The sequence below is a fragment of the Andrographis paniculata genome, unplaced genomic scaffold (assembly GCF_009805555.1).
Source record: "Andrographis paniculata isolate CXL003 unplaced genomic scaffold, ASM980555v1 Contig53END, whole genome shotgun sequence".
NCBI lineage: Eukaryota > Viridiplantae > Streptophyta > Magnoliopsida > Lamiales > Acanthaceae > Andrographis > Andrographis paniculata.
Window position 1 is genome coordinate 1,152,326 of NW_026137588.1, and position 16,444 is coordinate 1,168,769.

Here is a 16,444-nt window from a genome sequence, read left to right on the forward strand (position 1 = left end):
ATAACAATAGGGAGAGATCCATCCATACACTCTATAAAAAATTTCAAAATCAGAATAAGAAATCCCAAAAGAATAGAGCAAAATAAATTCACAATCAGCCTACAAACCCATGACCTCAGAACTCCAACCCCCAAGACCAAGCCAAGACTTCTTTCCGCGGTATTGTTCATTCTTATTTCTTGTGTTCTTGTTAGAAAAATGTGTTTTCCTATCATAATTTAATAATAATAAATAAATAAAATACAAAAATAAACCTCCAAAATATACACTATAATCCAGTTTCCTTAATTTTTCTTTATTTCTCATTTTTAATTTTTTACTTTGCTCACCAACTAAATGGCATTAATAATAATGTTCAACTCATAGTTCGAATATTTATTATTCTTGTTTTTTTTTTTTTTTTTTTTTCCACCTCACATTTAAAAATTTTCCGTTCTCTCTCTCTCTATATATATATAATATATGTACGTATATCTGCGTGCCAAATGAAAACAGGGTTGCAGGCACTGGCAGACAAACATATATCTCTGCAACACAGCACAACCACAAAGCGCTCTCTCTCTCTCTCTCTCTCTCTCTCTCTACTCATCCACCATTGCCTTCTCAAATCTCAATCCCTCTACAGTTTACACTACACAATCATTTATTATTCTTGTCGTTGTTCTTATTACATATTGGTTGGGGCTTCTACTGCTACTGCTACTGCTACCTTCAATTCAATTTCCTCGCCCAAAAAGGGGTTTGTTTCGTCAATTGATAATGGCTCTACTAAGCTTTCTGTCTCCCACAGAAATCAACACTACCCTTTCTTTCTTGGAATACTCCTCCATGTCCACACCCAATCTTAATCCTCTCAAACTACAAGGTATTCGTTTCGAAATTTTTTTTGAGATTACTGTTTTTGTATCATCATCGCTGCAGAGATTCTCTTTTGTTTTTCTTTCTTCGATGCTTTGGATTTGAGATATAGTGAATTGATTCCGAAGAAATTTTAAGGAGTTTGAAAATTTTGATTAATTAGGCGGGTTGGGTTTCAAGAGCAAGAAAATTGGATACAGTGCGGGCAAGAGAGTCCAATGCTCAGTCCAGCCACCGGCGCCGCCACCGGCGTGGCCCGGCCGGGCGGTGGTGGAGGCCGGCCGGAAAACTTGGGAGGGCCCTAAGCCTATTGCGGTTGTTGGATCAACTGGCTCAATTGGAACTCAGGTCAATCATTTTTATTATGTCCCTACACCATAGTCTAAATCTTTTGAGTGTGCTATAAACGTGGAAAATAAAATATCTATTTTATCATTTTGGTCGAAAGTCTATTTTCTATGTAAAATTAATCGTACATTAATATTAAAATACATATTTTATTTTTACTTAAATTATTAATATAATAACATGTGAAAATTTTTTGCAAACTTTTTACTAAGGTCCCTTTGGAGTGGGACACTTCAACTGAGGACCCTTTGGAGCGATGTTTTTGTTTTCTTGTAAAAAAATAAAATTGTACTCCCTCCTTGTCAGAAAATATACGGTTGTATTTGCTTTATATATAACATTAAAAATAATTTTTTATTTGTATAATTTATTATATAATTATCATTATTATTTGTATTACAATTTTTATATAATAATTAATATTCAAATATCAAGGCAAAAAATTATTGGAAAATATTTGTTTTTTATTTTTTATTATAAAAGACAAAAAGTATCATTATTAAGCGCTCATTAAAACAGGTGTTCAAATGTTTGAACATGTAGTTTGATGATTGAGGGAATATTAAATATGTTCATACTTTATAAGCATTAAAAGTAAATAAAATAAAATAAAAAAGGAAGAAGAAGAAGAATACTAATCTTTTACTAAAAAGAGAAACGGTAATATTTTTAATAGATTTTTTTGCAAAATTTGTTATAATTCATTGGTGGTTTGAAAAATTTGTATCTACGATCATATTTTGAAAAACATCACTCAAAATCTCTTAAAAATTGCAGGAAATTTTCTCGTATTTTTAAAAATATTGCACACAAATCTTTGTGCAATATTTTCAAAATATAAGAGAATCTTGTGCAATTTTTAAATCACTAAAGAATGGCGCAGACTTTTCAATCGCCAAGTGGATTATAAGTATTTTTGCATTTTTAGGGGTGTTATTATTAGCTGAATATGTAATAGTATAAATGTTTGAACTGATTGAGAAAAGTAGGATGTTTCATAAATTAGTTCCCCCTTGAAGTTGCAAATATTCAAGAAATCCTTTGAAGAAGTCATATCAAAAGGTGTGTTTTTGGGCTTGTGTATTTGATTTTTTTTTTATTTATTTATCGGAAAATAGCCTTGAATGTAATGTTTTGAATAGAAAACGGGCTTTGAATGTGACTTTTTGAATCAAAATAGATTTTGAAGATGTTGAATGTGATGTGTTGAAAGGAAACTATACCTCGAATGAGATTTTTTTTTTCCAGAGAAAACTCATCGAAAATAAAATAAAATAAAAACATCGATAAAATAGAGCATGTGAAATTTAATTTTTCTACACTCAGGTTTCAACTATTGTTGATCAGCATGATTTTCTCTTCTAGTTAAGGGAGAGGCATTTTTCCTGCTATCGAACATTTTGATTTCTCTAAAATTATGTTTATTCGCCGCAGACATTGGATATAGTTGCCGAAAATCCAGACAAGTTTAAGGTTGTTGCACTTGCAGCAGGTTCAAACACAACTCTTCTTGCCGATCAAGTGAGTGCAAGATACAATTTCAAAATCATGCTATGTCCTAAAGAAAACCTCATGCTTCACGGTTATCATTCATATAACAAATTTTAACTAATCGTGCAGGTGAAGAGATTTAAACCTCAGTTGGTGTCGATTAGGGACGAGAAACTGATTGATGAGCTGAAAGAGGCACTGGCTGATGTGGAGGAAAAGCCCGAAATAATTCCCGGAGAGCAGGGGATTGTCGAGGTTGCCATTCATCTGCAATCATTTTATTTTTTACAGTGGTCGAAATCAATCATTTTTTTCACCTACAATAAAAATTTAACTCCAGGTTGCTCGCCATCCGGATGCTGTCACTGTAGTCACCGGAATTGTTGGTTGCGCAGGTTTGAAGGTAATCTTAATTTCTTTCGGACAAAATTTTTTATAAGTTCATGTGGCAGAACCAGCCCCCGAAATTCGGGGGTTGAACGCCGGTATATTTTTATTGATTTGACACTGTCTTTTTCAATTCTCGTTGCCGCAAGAGCAACAGATGAAAAGAAAAAAAAAATTAAATAAAGGCATAATAAAGTGATAACCTTAGTATTTTGGGAGCAAATTAGCATAATTATATATGAAAAAATAATATATATATTTTACACTTTAAATCATGAAAGAGTATGATGCAAATTTTCCAAACTACAAATGGATTATAAACATTTTTGCCATTCTTTTATAGTTTTATGGTACATTGCATTCGCCTCCCAAATCTAGTTTGCGATATCTTAGCTATGTAAAGTTTTAAGGTTATGTGTAAGCATTTGGTTTCGTTTTTTCAGCCAACTGTGGCTGCCATAGAAGCCGGAAAGGACATTGCTTTGGCGAATAAGGAGACACTTATCGCCGGTGGACCTTTTGTCCTCCCTCTCGCTCACAAGCATAAAGTAAAGATTCTTCCCGCAGATTCCGAACATTCTGCTATATTTCAGGTTCGTGGCGATTCAATCATATATTAGATGTTTATTTGATGCTATTTAGAGTGTGCTTGTTTAGTATTTATAGTTTTAGATGTTTTTATTGCGAAGAGGATTATGAAAGTATTACACAGAATGATGATTTGTGTGTTTTTATTAACTTTTATTGTCATATGTATATATTATAGTTTTTAGATAATAGTTTCAAAAATCGTTAATATTTAGAACATTAAAGGATTTGGATTTGGAGTTAGGATTTGAATAGTGAAAATTTTGAATTGAAATAGTTGTATGGTGTGATATAAATAGATGCTGGTGTGATATTTTTAGTATAATATAAAAAGTGGAAATAAGTATTTAATTTGATATTTTTTTTAAAAAAAAATTTAATGAATAGTAGAAATCAGGAAAAAACTTTCAAACAAACACACCCCAGTTACTTGCCTCCCTTGTAATTTTGAGGTTCGAGGAAATGCCGGCTTGTTTTGTTCTTACAGTGCATTCAAGGCTTGCCTGAAGGGGCACTGCGGCGCATAATTTTGACAGCATCGGGCGGCGCTTTCAGGTATAACGATATTTTGTGCAAACCGATTTTCGGTAAGGATTGAAATAGTTAGGTCTCATGAAAGAAACTTGTCTATGTTTTGTCTAAAAATCAAATGTCCGGTGACATAACTGGTAATGACTGGCGTCGCCCATGATAGGGACTTGCAAGTCGAGAAATTAAAAGACGTAAAAGTAGCCGATGCCTTGAAGCATCCTAACTGGAATATGGGGAAAAAGATCACCGTAGACTCGGCCACACTCTTCAACAAGGTAAATACCTTTTGTTCGTCTTCGAGCCTAACAACTTAGTAAAATCAATGTATTGATGCGATTCATGTTCTCTCGACAGGGTTTAGAAGTTATCGAAGCTCACTATCTGTTCGGAGCTGAATATGATGACATCGAAATTGTCATTCATCCACAGTCAATCATACATTCGATGGTCGAGACACAGGTAATTCTAATGTTATTCGCCATTGGTCGCAACTCAAAGTACAATATAAATTATGAACACTGCTCGATCTTTTTTCGTAACGATTATTACAGGATTCATCAGTTCTTGCGCAACTGGGATGGCCCGACATGCGTCTCCCGATTTTATACACGATGTCTTGGCCGGACAGAATTTACTGTTCAGAGGTTACTTGGCCTCGGCTTGATCTGTGCAAGTAATGACGCTATCCTTACAAAATTATTTAGCGCCAACGTGTCTTTAAAGTAAAAAATTTATTTGAATTCATGTGTGCTTCGATGGTTTAGGCTCGGTTCTCTTACGTTCAAGATTCCCGACAATGTCAAGTATCCGTCCATGGATCTAGCTTACGCTGCGGGACGAGCCGGGGGGACAATGACAGGTGTTCTTAGTGCAGCCAATGAGAAAGCCGTCGAAATGTTTATCGACGAGAGGTAGTATTCTTGATCCCCTCGACTAATTGGCTGTCGACATCTCATTTCATCAATTATCGATTGAAAGAAAAAATGCAAATTTCTTATAGTCCACATCTGGTTTGAAAAGTCTTGCATTATATTCTTCATGATTTAGAAATTTCATAAGTTTGTTCGTGTTTAAGGAAATATTATATAGACTCTCTAGAAATTTAGAAAATACTGTATAGAATTTCTTAAAAATTTCAAAAGACTCCTTTATGTTTTAGAAAATATTATATACGCTCTCTCGAAGTTTAGAAAATACTGTATAGAATTTTTTAAAAATTTCATAAGACTCCCTTGTGTTTTAGAAAATATTATACACTCTCTTGAAGTTTCGAAAATACTGTATAGAATTCCTTAAAATTTCATAAGACTCCCATGTTTTAAAAAATATTATACTGACTCTCTCGAAGTTTCGAAAATACTGTATAGAATTTGTGAAAAATTTCATAAGACTACTTTATGTTTTAGAAAATATTATACGGACTCTCTCAAAGTTTAGAAAATACTGTATAAAATTTCTTAAAAATTTCATAAGACTCCCTCGCGTTTTAGAAAAATATTATAATGACTCTCTTGAAGTTTCGAAAATACTGGATAGAATTTCTTAAAAAGTTCATAAGATTCTGCGGTGTTTTAGAAAATATTATACTAACTCTCTCGAAGTTTCGAAAATACTGTATAGAATTTCTTAAAAATTTCATAAGACTCTCTCGTGTTTTAGAAAATATTATGCAACCTCTCTCAAAGTTTAAAAAATATTGTATAGAATCTCTTAGAAATTGTACGAGACTTTCTCGTGTTTTAGAAAATATTGGACATAATCTTTTAAAAATTGTGTGAGGCTCTCTCGTAAAAATATTGCACAGAATCTCTTAAACTTTGAAGGAATTTCATTTAGTTTCTAAATCACGAGAAATAATAGTGCAGACTTTTCGAACGACGAGTACGTTATAAGCAAATTTGCCTCGAGAAAACAGGGAAATGTTCGTACTAATGATGATATTTTTCGATGGATGATGTAGGATCGGGTACCTCGACATATTCAAAATTGTGGAGCTAACGTGCGAAAGGCATCGGGCAGAGCTTGTGACATTGCCGTCGCTAGAGGAAATCATTCATTACGACTTGTGGGCACGCGACTACGCAGCGAGTTTGCAGCCGTCGACATCGAGCCCGGCTCTCGTCTGAGCCCGGGATCGGATTGTAGTTTTAGTAGAATATCGCCGTAAGAGGCCATAAGCAGTTTTAGCTTTGAATGTTTCATAACTATTGGAACTATTCGCTATTTGATCAAACTCGAGATAATAATGATGACGAAGATGCGGAAACCTTATGTGATCACCTTAATAACCTGTAGAATTAAACATGGCGGCGTAATAACCTGGTTATGTATTTTCCAAATCGATTGTCACGTCAACTCTGTTATGTTTATGTCAGCAATTTTCGTAAGTTATAATGAGATTAAAATTGATGAATTTTTTTTTTATGTAAATCAAAATTGATAAATTATGGTTATATTTGGACCAACCAAAATCAAATTTTTTTCCTTTTTTATATTAAAAGTAACATTAAAAAAAAATTAGAGTATAATATAATTTTATAATGCATTATTGGGCTAAAGAAAAAATTTAAAGTAAACCAAAAACAAAATGCTTTTATAGTTCAACACAGTAATTATGGCATAAGTAACAGAGATGGATAATAGGTATTATATTGTTACTATTTATATTGATATAATATAAATACAAAGGACATACTCTTTCAAATTTACTTATAATGCACTCGAAAAATAACAGTGGCAGATTCAACAACAAAAAAAACATAATAATAATGAGTCAATCACAACAAATTAAACATAAAAAATAAAATAAAATAAAATGGAGTCGAGAAAACAAAATCATCAGCACAAATCACCATCATAATGGAAAGCTAAATTAATATCTCATGGTAATTCCATGTAGAAAAAAAAACACCAAAAACACACCAAACAATGTATTATATCATGTATTTGTATGTATAATACACACACACCCCTACATGTATATATATATATATAAAGTCCACAGGCTGCACAAGGTTGGCAACACTAGAGAATATCCATCCTCTATATACTTTTTAGAGAGAGGAGAGAAATGTACCACAACCAACACACATTCTTCACTTTTATTTTTATGGCTAAAAGCAACAGAGGGTAGGAGGGTGGGTACCTCGCTAGTTCTTCAGTTCAGTTAAGCCATCAAGGATGAAGCCCTTTCGTCTGTCGATGGCGCTATCTCATTCGAGTGTGTAGAATTTGAACCATTAGCCTCAAAGGAACCACCCATTTCCGATATTTTGGTGATCTTTTGCAACTCATCGGTTATATCTGCTGATTTAAGATCATCTGTTTCTGTATCGGTCTGGGACAGAGATTTCTTCGGCTGCCTAATGGCAGCAGCTGCTTCCGGCATCACAACAGAAGGCGGCTGGGGAGGTACCCATGACCGCTTCAACAGTGTTTCATTAGTAGCTACACTGGGGAATCCAAAGTTCGGCTCATTGCCAATCTCTGTTTCGGTGGTTCTTGTATTATTTGGCTGCCGCCATCGCACAATATTGTCTCCATTCAGTTGATCATCGATGGAGAAACCATTTGTGCTTGCTTGACTTGGAAAAGTGCCGGCAGATCTACTCTGACCTTGACCAATCTCCCAAGGCTGATTGCAACACGAAATCGCGTCGTCAATAAAAATCCAATACATCTCAGAGAAAATGCAAAGTTGAGCAAATAAATTGTGTTCTTTTGTGAAGTTTTCAATATTTTTCACTGTTCAATTAAAAAAATTTTTTCCAAAAACATCAAATCTATTTTTTACTCCTCCGTCCCAATTGAAAGTACTTTTATTTTTTTATGTTCCACTCAAAAGTATCAATTTCATATTATAATAAAAATAATATACGGATACCAAAATACATTTTAATTTTTACATAAACTACAAACATAACATTACACACATATATATATAAAGTACAAAAAAAAAAAAGTACAAAAGGCAAAAATATCAAAATCATCTTACACACTTCTACTAACCAATAAAATACCATTTTTTAATCTACTACAAAAATTCAAATCTATACTTTCTTCGGAAAGGAGGAATAAATTTTTATATTATACTATAAATTAATTTACATTCAAAACATCGTATCAACATCTATTTATATCATATCAAATAACTATTCAAATTCAATATTTTATTATTCAAAAATCCAAATACTCAAACTAACACACATATATGATTGTGTGCCTAGTGACTGCATTGGGAACCTTCGGCAATCTCTTCCCATTTTGTTAATTGCAGCAACAGAAATGTTTGTGTGCAGTCATAAGTATATATATTCATTCAGATGTTTCGGTAAATCATATCTACGGCTACGAAAAGAACAGAACAGAAAGCACACAGAGACCATGAGATGACGACAATAAGGAAATGTTCAGTTGATTTGATCAATCATAAAAGCTGTCTATATTTATTTCACCAGAAACTATCTCAATAAAAGCATTGTTAAATACAGAAAAAGTAATTTTTAACAAACCTTTGGCTTTGGTGCTAAGTGTGGATTTGGTAATGGTTGATTGGGATTTGGTGGGGCGTCGTTGATTTCCTGCGAATTCAAAGAAGTTTTGATAAACAGGCAAAACAAGTTCCATATATATACATATATATATAATATAAGAGTGATAAATAGTAGAAACAAAGATAGACACCATTAATGGAGTGGACTAACCCTAATATTTGATGGTTTTTCGCCTCTCTGTATCATAGCCATTATCTGCAGAGAAATTTTTGCATAATATTAAGCAAAATAGAAATCGATGGCGGTGACGGTGACGGTGGAGAAGAGGTTGCTTTCCTGCCTATCATCTGAACCACTTAGGGTGCGTTTGTTTGGGGGATTGGATTAGATTTCCACTATTCATCTCATTTTTTTTCCCCAAAAACATCAAATCAAACACCTAATTTTTATTTTTTATATTATACTAAAAATCAATTTTACATTCAAAACATCACATCAACACCTATTTATATCACATCATAACTAGTCAAATTCAAAATTTTTACTATTGTGTACATTATTCTTTCCTAGTATCTACATATAAGAATAAATTTCTATACAGAATATTTATAGCTCCAAGGATCACTCCTAAATTCTAAAACAAAAAAATGGAAGTAATTACTCGATTAAAAAGAAGAATACTACCACAAAAAGTCCTGCAACAATTACTAGGACAATATAATCAAACAGAATGCTACTCAAAAGTCACACAGTGCAAAAGGTTCACACTTCAGAAACCATCGTGGACAACTAAGACTGAAAAGAAAATACCTCCATGTACGACTTCGGGTGAGGAGCAACAGAAGGTTCCACAGAGACTGGTGGTGACAAAGATCTCACTGCACAAAAGGGTCCGAAGATATTAATAATAGTAAAAAAGGGCAATAGACACTTGATAAAAATTATATGTATTTATATCATCAGTTTATATATGAGTGGACCTGAGCGTGAATCAGAATCCACCTTGCCGTTAGCATAAGGCTGCTGGAAAAGCAAATTGACATATTAGTAATAAAAAAGAAACATTTAAGGTGTGTTCTTTTGTGATTTCCTTTTTTTTTTTTAACTATTCAATCTTTATTTTCTTGCTATAAACATCACACAGAACACCCAATGTCATCCAAAATATCACATCAAACAGCTCTATTCAATTCAAAAACACCAAAGAAAAAATTACAAAACAAAAACAAAACCACAAAAAAACACACCCTTAAAATTGTTCAGTGGGAGCTTTAAGGACAATTAGTAAAAATTAGCTCACCCCAGAGGTGGTCCATGAGAACCCTTTGATATTGTGCTCCTCCGTAGACTGTCTACTAGTAATACTATGCCCTGAGATTGTTAGTAAAAAGAATTTAGACTTGAGTAGTTCAGAACCAGATAAAAAAAAGGAAAAAACATGAAGAAAATGCATAAGGATTAAAAAAGGTGGGTTCATTTATAGAATCTAAGATCCCAACACCCGCCTGTTCTCAGATTTGCATGACGATTAATTCCAGCCTATTACTTCTTTGATGATATAAACAAAATATGAAGAACCCTTAAGGAAATGCAAAGGTGTTTGCCCTCATATATTTGATACTATGTAACAAACTAAATCCAAGGCCAATTTATGAGCAGTTACAATCCATTCTTATAAGCACTACTACTTTTGAAACACATCACTCTATGGATAATATTATAGTAGTTTTAAAGATTCAATCCATTGCAAATGCTACAAACTACAGATGACTCGCCAACACAAAATTGAAGATTGAAAAATAAATAACAAAAATTGAAAGCTATAAGTAGCCACTTAGCAACAAAAAAGATAAACGAAATCTCATAACTTTTAAATTAATATGAATAGAAGGCACAACCCAAACAAAGGAATAGATTACTACTTACCAACTTCCAGTTTTTGTATTGCACCTCTCAGTGATGTCATCTCACTTGCTTGCACACGTAACATGCTAATAAGTTCCTCCAAGCATCTCTTTTCTGAGAACAAGTAAAATAAAGTGCCAATCTAGAATGCTACTTAAAAATGACAAGTAGAGACCGAGAAACAATATTGTACGTTACTAGAGACTATCAAATATTACCTTCACTGTTTGTCATCAACATATCCTGGCTTGTTCGTGCTACATCAGCCGCGGCTGTTGCAGCAGATTTTGCAGCAGCAGCAGCTTCTTCAGCTATGCTTGGTTTGGTGTCAAATTTCTTTGTCTGACCTTTTACATCTTCTTCCAATACAATCCAGCGAATCCAAGACTTCAACTTGGGTACAAATAATCTCTGAAACAAATGTGCTGTCAAAAAATGCAATATAAAATTTGGAAGGTGAAGGGTTTCTCAATTTGCATTGTACCTTGAAAACTACAGCCGCTATAACCTGTGCCACTGTCAGAAAACCCGCGGCGAGTATACCATGGTACCAGCGGAACCGAGATATTGCTCCAACTTTTGAAGTGCTAACGGCAGGTCCAACGGGTGTGGATTGCAGGACCTGTACTGGATGTTGTTGCTGATCATTTAATGAAGATTTTATCTGCCCATCTTTATACACCATAAAGCAGATTAAACATATTACTATCAGAACTATTAATAAAGAAAGAGAAGTCAAGTTCACAAATTTTAATCCCAAATTGAATCTAAGCAGTATACCCACCAACCCACCTACACACACACAGACACACACACACACACACATATATATATAGTGATACCTTGCTTACCAACAGCAGACAGAGTAGTTGTGGCATCTGGGTTTGAATCCTGTTATATTTAAACCAGAATATATTACACTTGAAAATTTACACTCACTCTTAAGACTTTGGATGCAAACAGATTATTACATTGGAAACAGGAGCATTTATTATTCTACAATTTGAAGTAGGATACTCACTGGAACACGTCGAAAGGCTTCATCAATTTCCTCCTTAGTGAGACCCTTTCTCTCAAGAAATGATCTTCTATAGACAACAGGAGATCCCCTAACCTTTGGATGTGAAAGAAACCTCACAGCATTTTGCACTTGCTCTTCTCGAGGTGGTTCTGCGTTCACAAATACTGAAGCAGAAGAAATCTCCTTCTCCATCTCAACCTTGGGATCCTGACGGTCATCATTTGCTTGTGCAACCTGTGAAACTGTAGTTCCAAATGTAACATAACAGAAACAGGAGTAGCATATAAAACAATTACTATTAAAGATGTCACAACTCTATTTGTATGCACACAATCTTATGATCCACATAGCTCATGATTAAAATCTAAAAATGCTAATATGAGATGAATCAATAAATTTTAGAAGCTGACCAATTCATACAATTACACTCAATTAGGAGAGGGGGGTGGGGGGGGGATTGAGTTACATCATGGGCTTGCAGACCACAGCTGGTGTGTTGGTCAAAATATTCACTGAGTTAAATACAACCCAACAACCTTAGACAGATCCTATTGCTCCAACCTCAACCTGAGCAGTGTCATGTTGATATATAAATCCACCACCCATTTTTTGAATTTAATAAAAAAGCAGATTAACAAAGAAAGCACAACTTTGTAGATGTGGATAGAACAAACATAAATAGTTTCTCAATTTAGAGATTTCAATTAAGGAGCCTGGGTTTAGGTGTTGCTAGCCTTGAGAAAGATTGCAACATAACACATGAGATCCTCGGCTTATATGTAGTAATTGGAACTGAATTGGAGCACCAATTGCATACAACTGTGCTAAATGGATTCATAATTCAAGTGTTAGCTAATCACCATTCACTTCTCCAAAAGTTCTTGTTTTTCTGTTAGGTTCTAAGTTGAATTTAATCAACAAATAGCATCTTGATCAACTAAATAATAAGGGATTTATCGATCCTAGTATGGCATAATTTCCAGGCGGGATCAACCCTAGATAATCATCTGCGCAACTATCGGATGGGCAAGCTTGAACGCAAACCATTCATCAGGCCCTCTTCTTGTTATACACCTTGAGGTACTACCATACAAATAGCATTTTCTGCTCCTGAGGATATGGTCTGGCATTAATTTAGGCAAATGGAAAACATTTATCAAAAAAATAAATCTGCTTATCCCAAATGGTAAAACATTATCAATAAAGACATATATATACATGTTTTCTTTTCTAAATGATGATTCGATGAGGTGGCACTACAACATGGCCCTAGAATGGAAAATAATGAAGTCAACAGCTTGGCCCAGATGGCATCAGGCTATAAGCCTTGCGTTGGTGCAGGGTGTCCTGAATTTGGGTGTACGGTCAAGAGCAAGGAGGTGATGTATTTTGGAGCTACTTTTTGATCATCTACAATAATACCTCATCATCCTTTGCTAGGCACTTCTTAGGCAGTCAAATGCAAGAGTCTCAACTCTCAAGTACACTGTGGTGGATGACAACTTATACCAAAGGAAATTAGTTATGGCTTTACTCCAGCGTCAACCCTTGATTCGGCACAAAGGAATTGCAACAGAAAGAGTCACTGTCAAAAACCTTGAAGCAGCAAGGAGAAGATGACCCAAGTGGCCACTTGAGGTGTAAAATTGCACTTGGGGGTACTCTTACTGGAGCTAAATTAAAAGGGGATTAATAGTAATACATGGGAAACATCATACACCTGCAATTTTTCTTGTGAATGATTTCAATACATTGACTGTACATTTTTTCGATTTAATTGCTGATATTTTTTGAGCTTTCATTTTGTAGCTTTCCCAATAGTTAAATTCAGGGGCTTGTATTAAGTAAGCAAGGATTATCACTTATCAGCAAAACCTTTTTAAGTACGGACAATAATCTTGAACTATCAAAACCAGCTCTATTGATTCATATACGTCTCAGTCGGTAAGCTACATCATTAAATTGCAAACATGAATCCGAAATTGATGAAAAGAAGTGAGCAGAAAGAAAGAGAGAGAAGTAATTTAAACCTGGATTTTGGGGGGTTTTACTCGGCGGATCGTCGGATGGGCTTGACATAACAAAATATCTTCCCCTCGCTGGCCTGCGCCTTCGTCCAACAGAATCTGCATCCAGAAACAAAAAAATGAGTGATTATGGATTGATTACGATTCGGTTGAGAGAGAATTGCAAATTGGGATCCCGCTCTTCGTTCAACGGAATCATCACAATTAGAATCAGAATCGCATCCATACCTACGGCGCAAAAGTAGATGAGTCTTGCCGAAAGTGGAGGGAGCTGTTTAATAGCACCTTAACTTCCAAACTGCAAGGATAATTTGATGCAAAAAAGAAAACCTCTGTAATTCCAACATTAAAAAATAACATTAGATATATTTTTGGGATAGTTACAGTGCTAATTTGTCGCATTTGGATTATATTAACATATACTCCCTCCGTCCCATGTAATATAGGTCTATCAGCGTAGACACGGAAATTTAGTAAAAGTATAATTAGTAAGTAATTAAGAAGTGTATTAGTAAAAATAATTATTATTTAGTAAAAATAATTATAGATTAAAATTAAGATAAGTAAATAATTTAATTAAAATTAAAAAAATTATAAAATTAAAAATTTAAAATGTAATTAAAGTGTATAATTATATTTTCAAAAATAGAAATAACATTACGTGGGAAAGAAAATAGAATATAGATACAAATGATATGGGCGGAGGGAGTAATATAACTAGAGTGAAGACATGCTATGCATGGATAGTTATAAATTTTATTAAATTATTAAAATTAATTGTTGTTATTAAATATATATAAAATTTTAATATGAGAATTATTTAAATAAATTAAAATATTTTACGCTATTAAGTTTTTAGTATTTTAAATATTAGAATTAATAGATTTTATTGGTTAAATATATATTACAAAAATAATGTCTATATAGAATTTAGTGGTATCTATTCATATTTTTATAAGTAATTTTTAAAATTAAAATTTAGTTTAAAATTATGTTGATAAAAAATTTAAAATAGTTGAACAAAACAAAAGTCAAATTTCATTAATTTGTTACTGTCATTTTAATATAATTAAATTATAAAATACTTTCTCAAATCGAAATAATTATTTCACATTTTTTATCCGTCAAACTTATGCATAATTTATTTATAATAAAAATTTATCCATTCACAATTTTATTATCCATTCACAATTTTATTATCCTTATTTAAACAAATAATGACCAAATTTGTTATCATTTTTCTACTTACTCCACTATAATATCCTCAATTTATTTTTTTAAATTATCTCACATTTTGCATTAAAAGACAATTACCTAAAAAAACTATGCAAATATACTTTTAGGGCAATAAAAAACAGAGGAAGGAAGTATTATTTAAAAATATTTAATTAACTAAGAAAATTAAATATAATTTAATTATATATTACATTTTTGGTGGGACTCACCATCTAAAAAATTCTAAAAAATATTATATTTATGATGGGATCCATCATCTGAAATTTTTTTAAAAAGAAATGGTATATTTGTAGTGAAACCTAAAAAAAAAAAAAAAAAATTAAGTAAAAGAAAGAAAAATGATGTGTTGCCACGTCGCAACACAAAATCAAGGTAAATATATATATTTTAGATATATTGTTTACAGTAATATTGCATGTTGTCAAATAACACATTTGAAACCATATCATATATTTTTTTTGTTCATATATTATTTTTGTATTATATTTAGGGGTGGAAATAGGTCATGCCAGGCTTTGGTTAAATAGGTCAGGCCTATTTTATAAAACTAAAGCCTGAGCTTCGCCTATTTTAGGCCTATTAAAATATATATCTAAGGTCTAAGCCTACTTTAAAGTTTAGTCTGGTCTATACGTCTATTTAAAAGTCTATATAATATTTTTTTTTTTTCAAACTTAATATTTGTAGAAGAATATATACAATTATTTATTATATATAATAAATCAGTTAAAATAAATTAATTTTTTAATTTTTATTGTCACCAAATATAATTTTATTATAAATTATAAATAATTAAAAACATAATATTTATATATATTAGATAAAAAAATATATATATATGCTATATAAATATATAAACAGGCGGGCCGGCCTGATAGGCCAAAAAGGCCTTTTGTAAAGCCTAAGTCTGTTCCATTTATTTAATAAGACTTAGAAATATATTTGAATTTAACCTTCTTAGTAAACAGGTCAAACCAGGCCTTATGCAGAGGCTCCTGACAGGCTGATTAGCCTATTTCCATCGCTAATATTTATACTATTGTAATATTTGTATTAATATTATGTATTATCAAATAGCACATTTAAGGTGTATTTGGCAATTAGCTGATAACTTTTAACTTTAACGGATTCAATTAGCTGTTAGTTGATTCAATTAGCGGTTTGTATTAAACTGTTTGGTAAAACAACTGTTTTGACATTAGTTGTTTATACATAAAATGACTATTAAGGACATTGATATGTTATTTTTTAAAATATTTAATTTTGTTTATTTTGATTTGAAATTTATGAGAATTTTCGTTATTAACTATTGAAACTTATAAAAAATATTATAAAATATTTATTTTTATTTTTATTATTTAGATATGAGAAAATTATTTTTGCTAAAAAATAATAATTTTTTATTGAAATTATGTAAAAATAAAATAATAAATGTTTCGTATATATTTTTTTATTATGTTAATTATTGTTTTAATATATATAAATAAATTAATAACATTTGTTTTTTCTATTTGATTTAGTTTTAAAAATTTATATATTTTACCAATAAAATAATTTAT

At 32.2% G+C, this 16,444-nt stretch overlaps 2 protein-coding genes across 5 annotated transcripts; one reads left to right on the top strand and one right to left on the bottom strand.

The window, feature by feature from the left end:
- The first annotated feature begins 494 nt into the window (after positions 1–494).
- LOC127255230 (1-deoxy-D-xylulose 5-phosphate reductoisomerase, chloroplastic-like) lies at positions 495–6,542 on the top strand. The gene is made up of 12 exons (XM_051280679.1): positions 495–865; positions 1,022–1,206; positions 2,641–2,727; positions 2,827–2,952; positions 3,038–3,100; positions 3,528–3,677; positions 4,160–4,227; positions 4,367–4,478; positions 4,558–4,662; positions 4,755–4,876; positions 4,968–5,114; positions 6,164–6,542. The coding sequence occupies exons 1-12, from the start codon at positions 760–762 to the stop codon at positions 6,327–6,329; spliced, it is 1,437 nt and encodes a 478-aa protein (XP_051136636.1). The 5' UTR covers positions 495–759; the 3' UTR covers positions 6,330–6,542.
- Positions 6,543–7,024: 482 nt separating this feature from the next.
- On the bottom strand, positions 7,025–14,012 carry LOC127255235 (peroxisomal membrane protein PEX14-like). 4 transcript variants are annotated; one of them, XM_051280694.1, is made up of 13 exons: positions 13,878–14,012; positions 13,653–13,748; positions 11,623–11,864; positions 11,444–11,492; positions 11,086–11,273; positions 10,820–11,012; positions 10,623–10,715; positions 9,997–10,067; positions 9,677–9,719; positions 9,507–9,574; positions 8,907–8,951; positions 8,715–8,783; positions 7,025–7,837 (listed from the first exon to the last, which is right to left on the bottom strand). In XM_051280694.1, exons 2-13 carry the CDS (start codon positions 13,699–13,701, stop codon positions 7,370–7,372), a joined length of 1,578 nt encoding a protein of 525 aa, XP_051136651.1. In that variant the 5' UTR covers positions 13,702–13,748; positions 13,878–14,012; the 3' UTR covers positions 7,025–7,369. The 4 variants fall into 4 exon arrangements, with proteins under 4 accessions (XP_051136651.1, XP_051136653.1, XP_051136652.1 ...); XM_051280696.1 differs by lacking the exon at positions 13,878–14,012 and having other exon boundaries at positions 11,453–11,492; positions 13,653–13,857; XM_051280695.1 differs by lacking the exon at positions 13,878–14,012 and having other exon boundaries at positions 9,677–9,716; positions 13,653–13,857.
- Between the last annotated feature and the right edge of the window lie 2,432 nt (positions 14,013–16,444).

Coding starts and splice junctions, on each gene's coding strand:
- LOC127255230 (XM_051280679.1), top strand. CDS start 760: ATGGCTCTACTAAGCTTTCTGTCTCCCACAGAAATCAACACTACCCTT. Junction 2,953..3,037: donor GAGAGCAGGGGATTGTCGAG/GTTGCCATTCAT, acceptor ATTTAACTCCAG/GTTGCTCGCCATCCGGATGC. Junction 4,877..4,967: donor CCTCGGCTTGATCTGTGCAA/GTAATGACGCTA, acceptor TCGATGGTTTAG/GCTCGGTTCTCTTACGTTCA.
- LOC127255235 (XM_051280694.1), bottom strand. CDS start 13,701: ATGTCAAGCCCATCCGACGATCCGCCGAGTAAAACCCCCCAAAATCCA. Junction 11,493..11,622: donor AAGCCTTTCGACGTGTTCCA/GTGAGTATCCTA, acceptor TAAATATAACAG/GATTCAAACCCAGATGCCAC. Junction 8,784..8,906: donor AAAAACCATCAAATATTAGG/GTTAGTCCACTC, acceptor TTGAATTCGCAG/GAAATCAACGACGCCCCACC.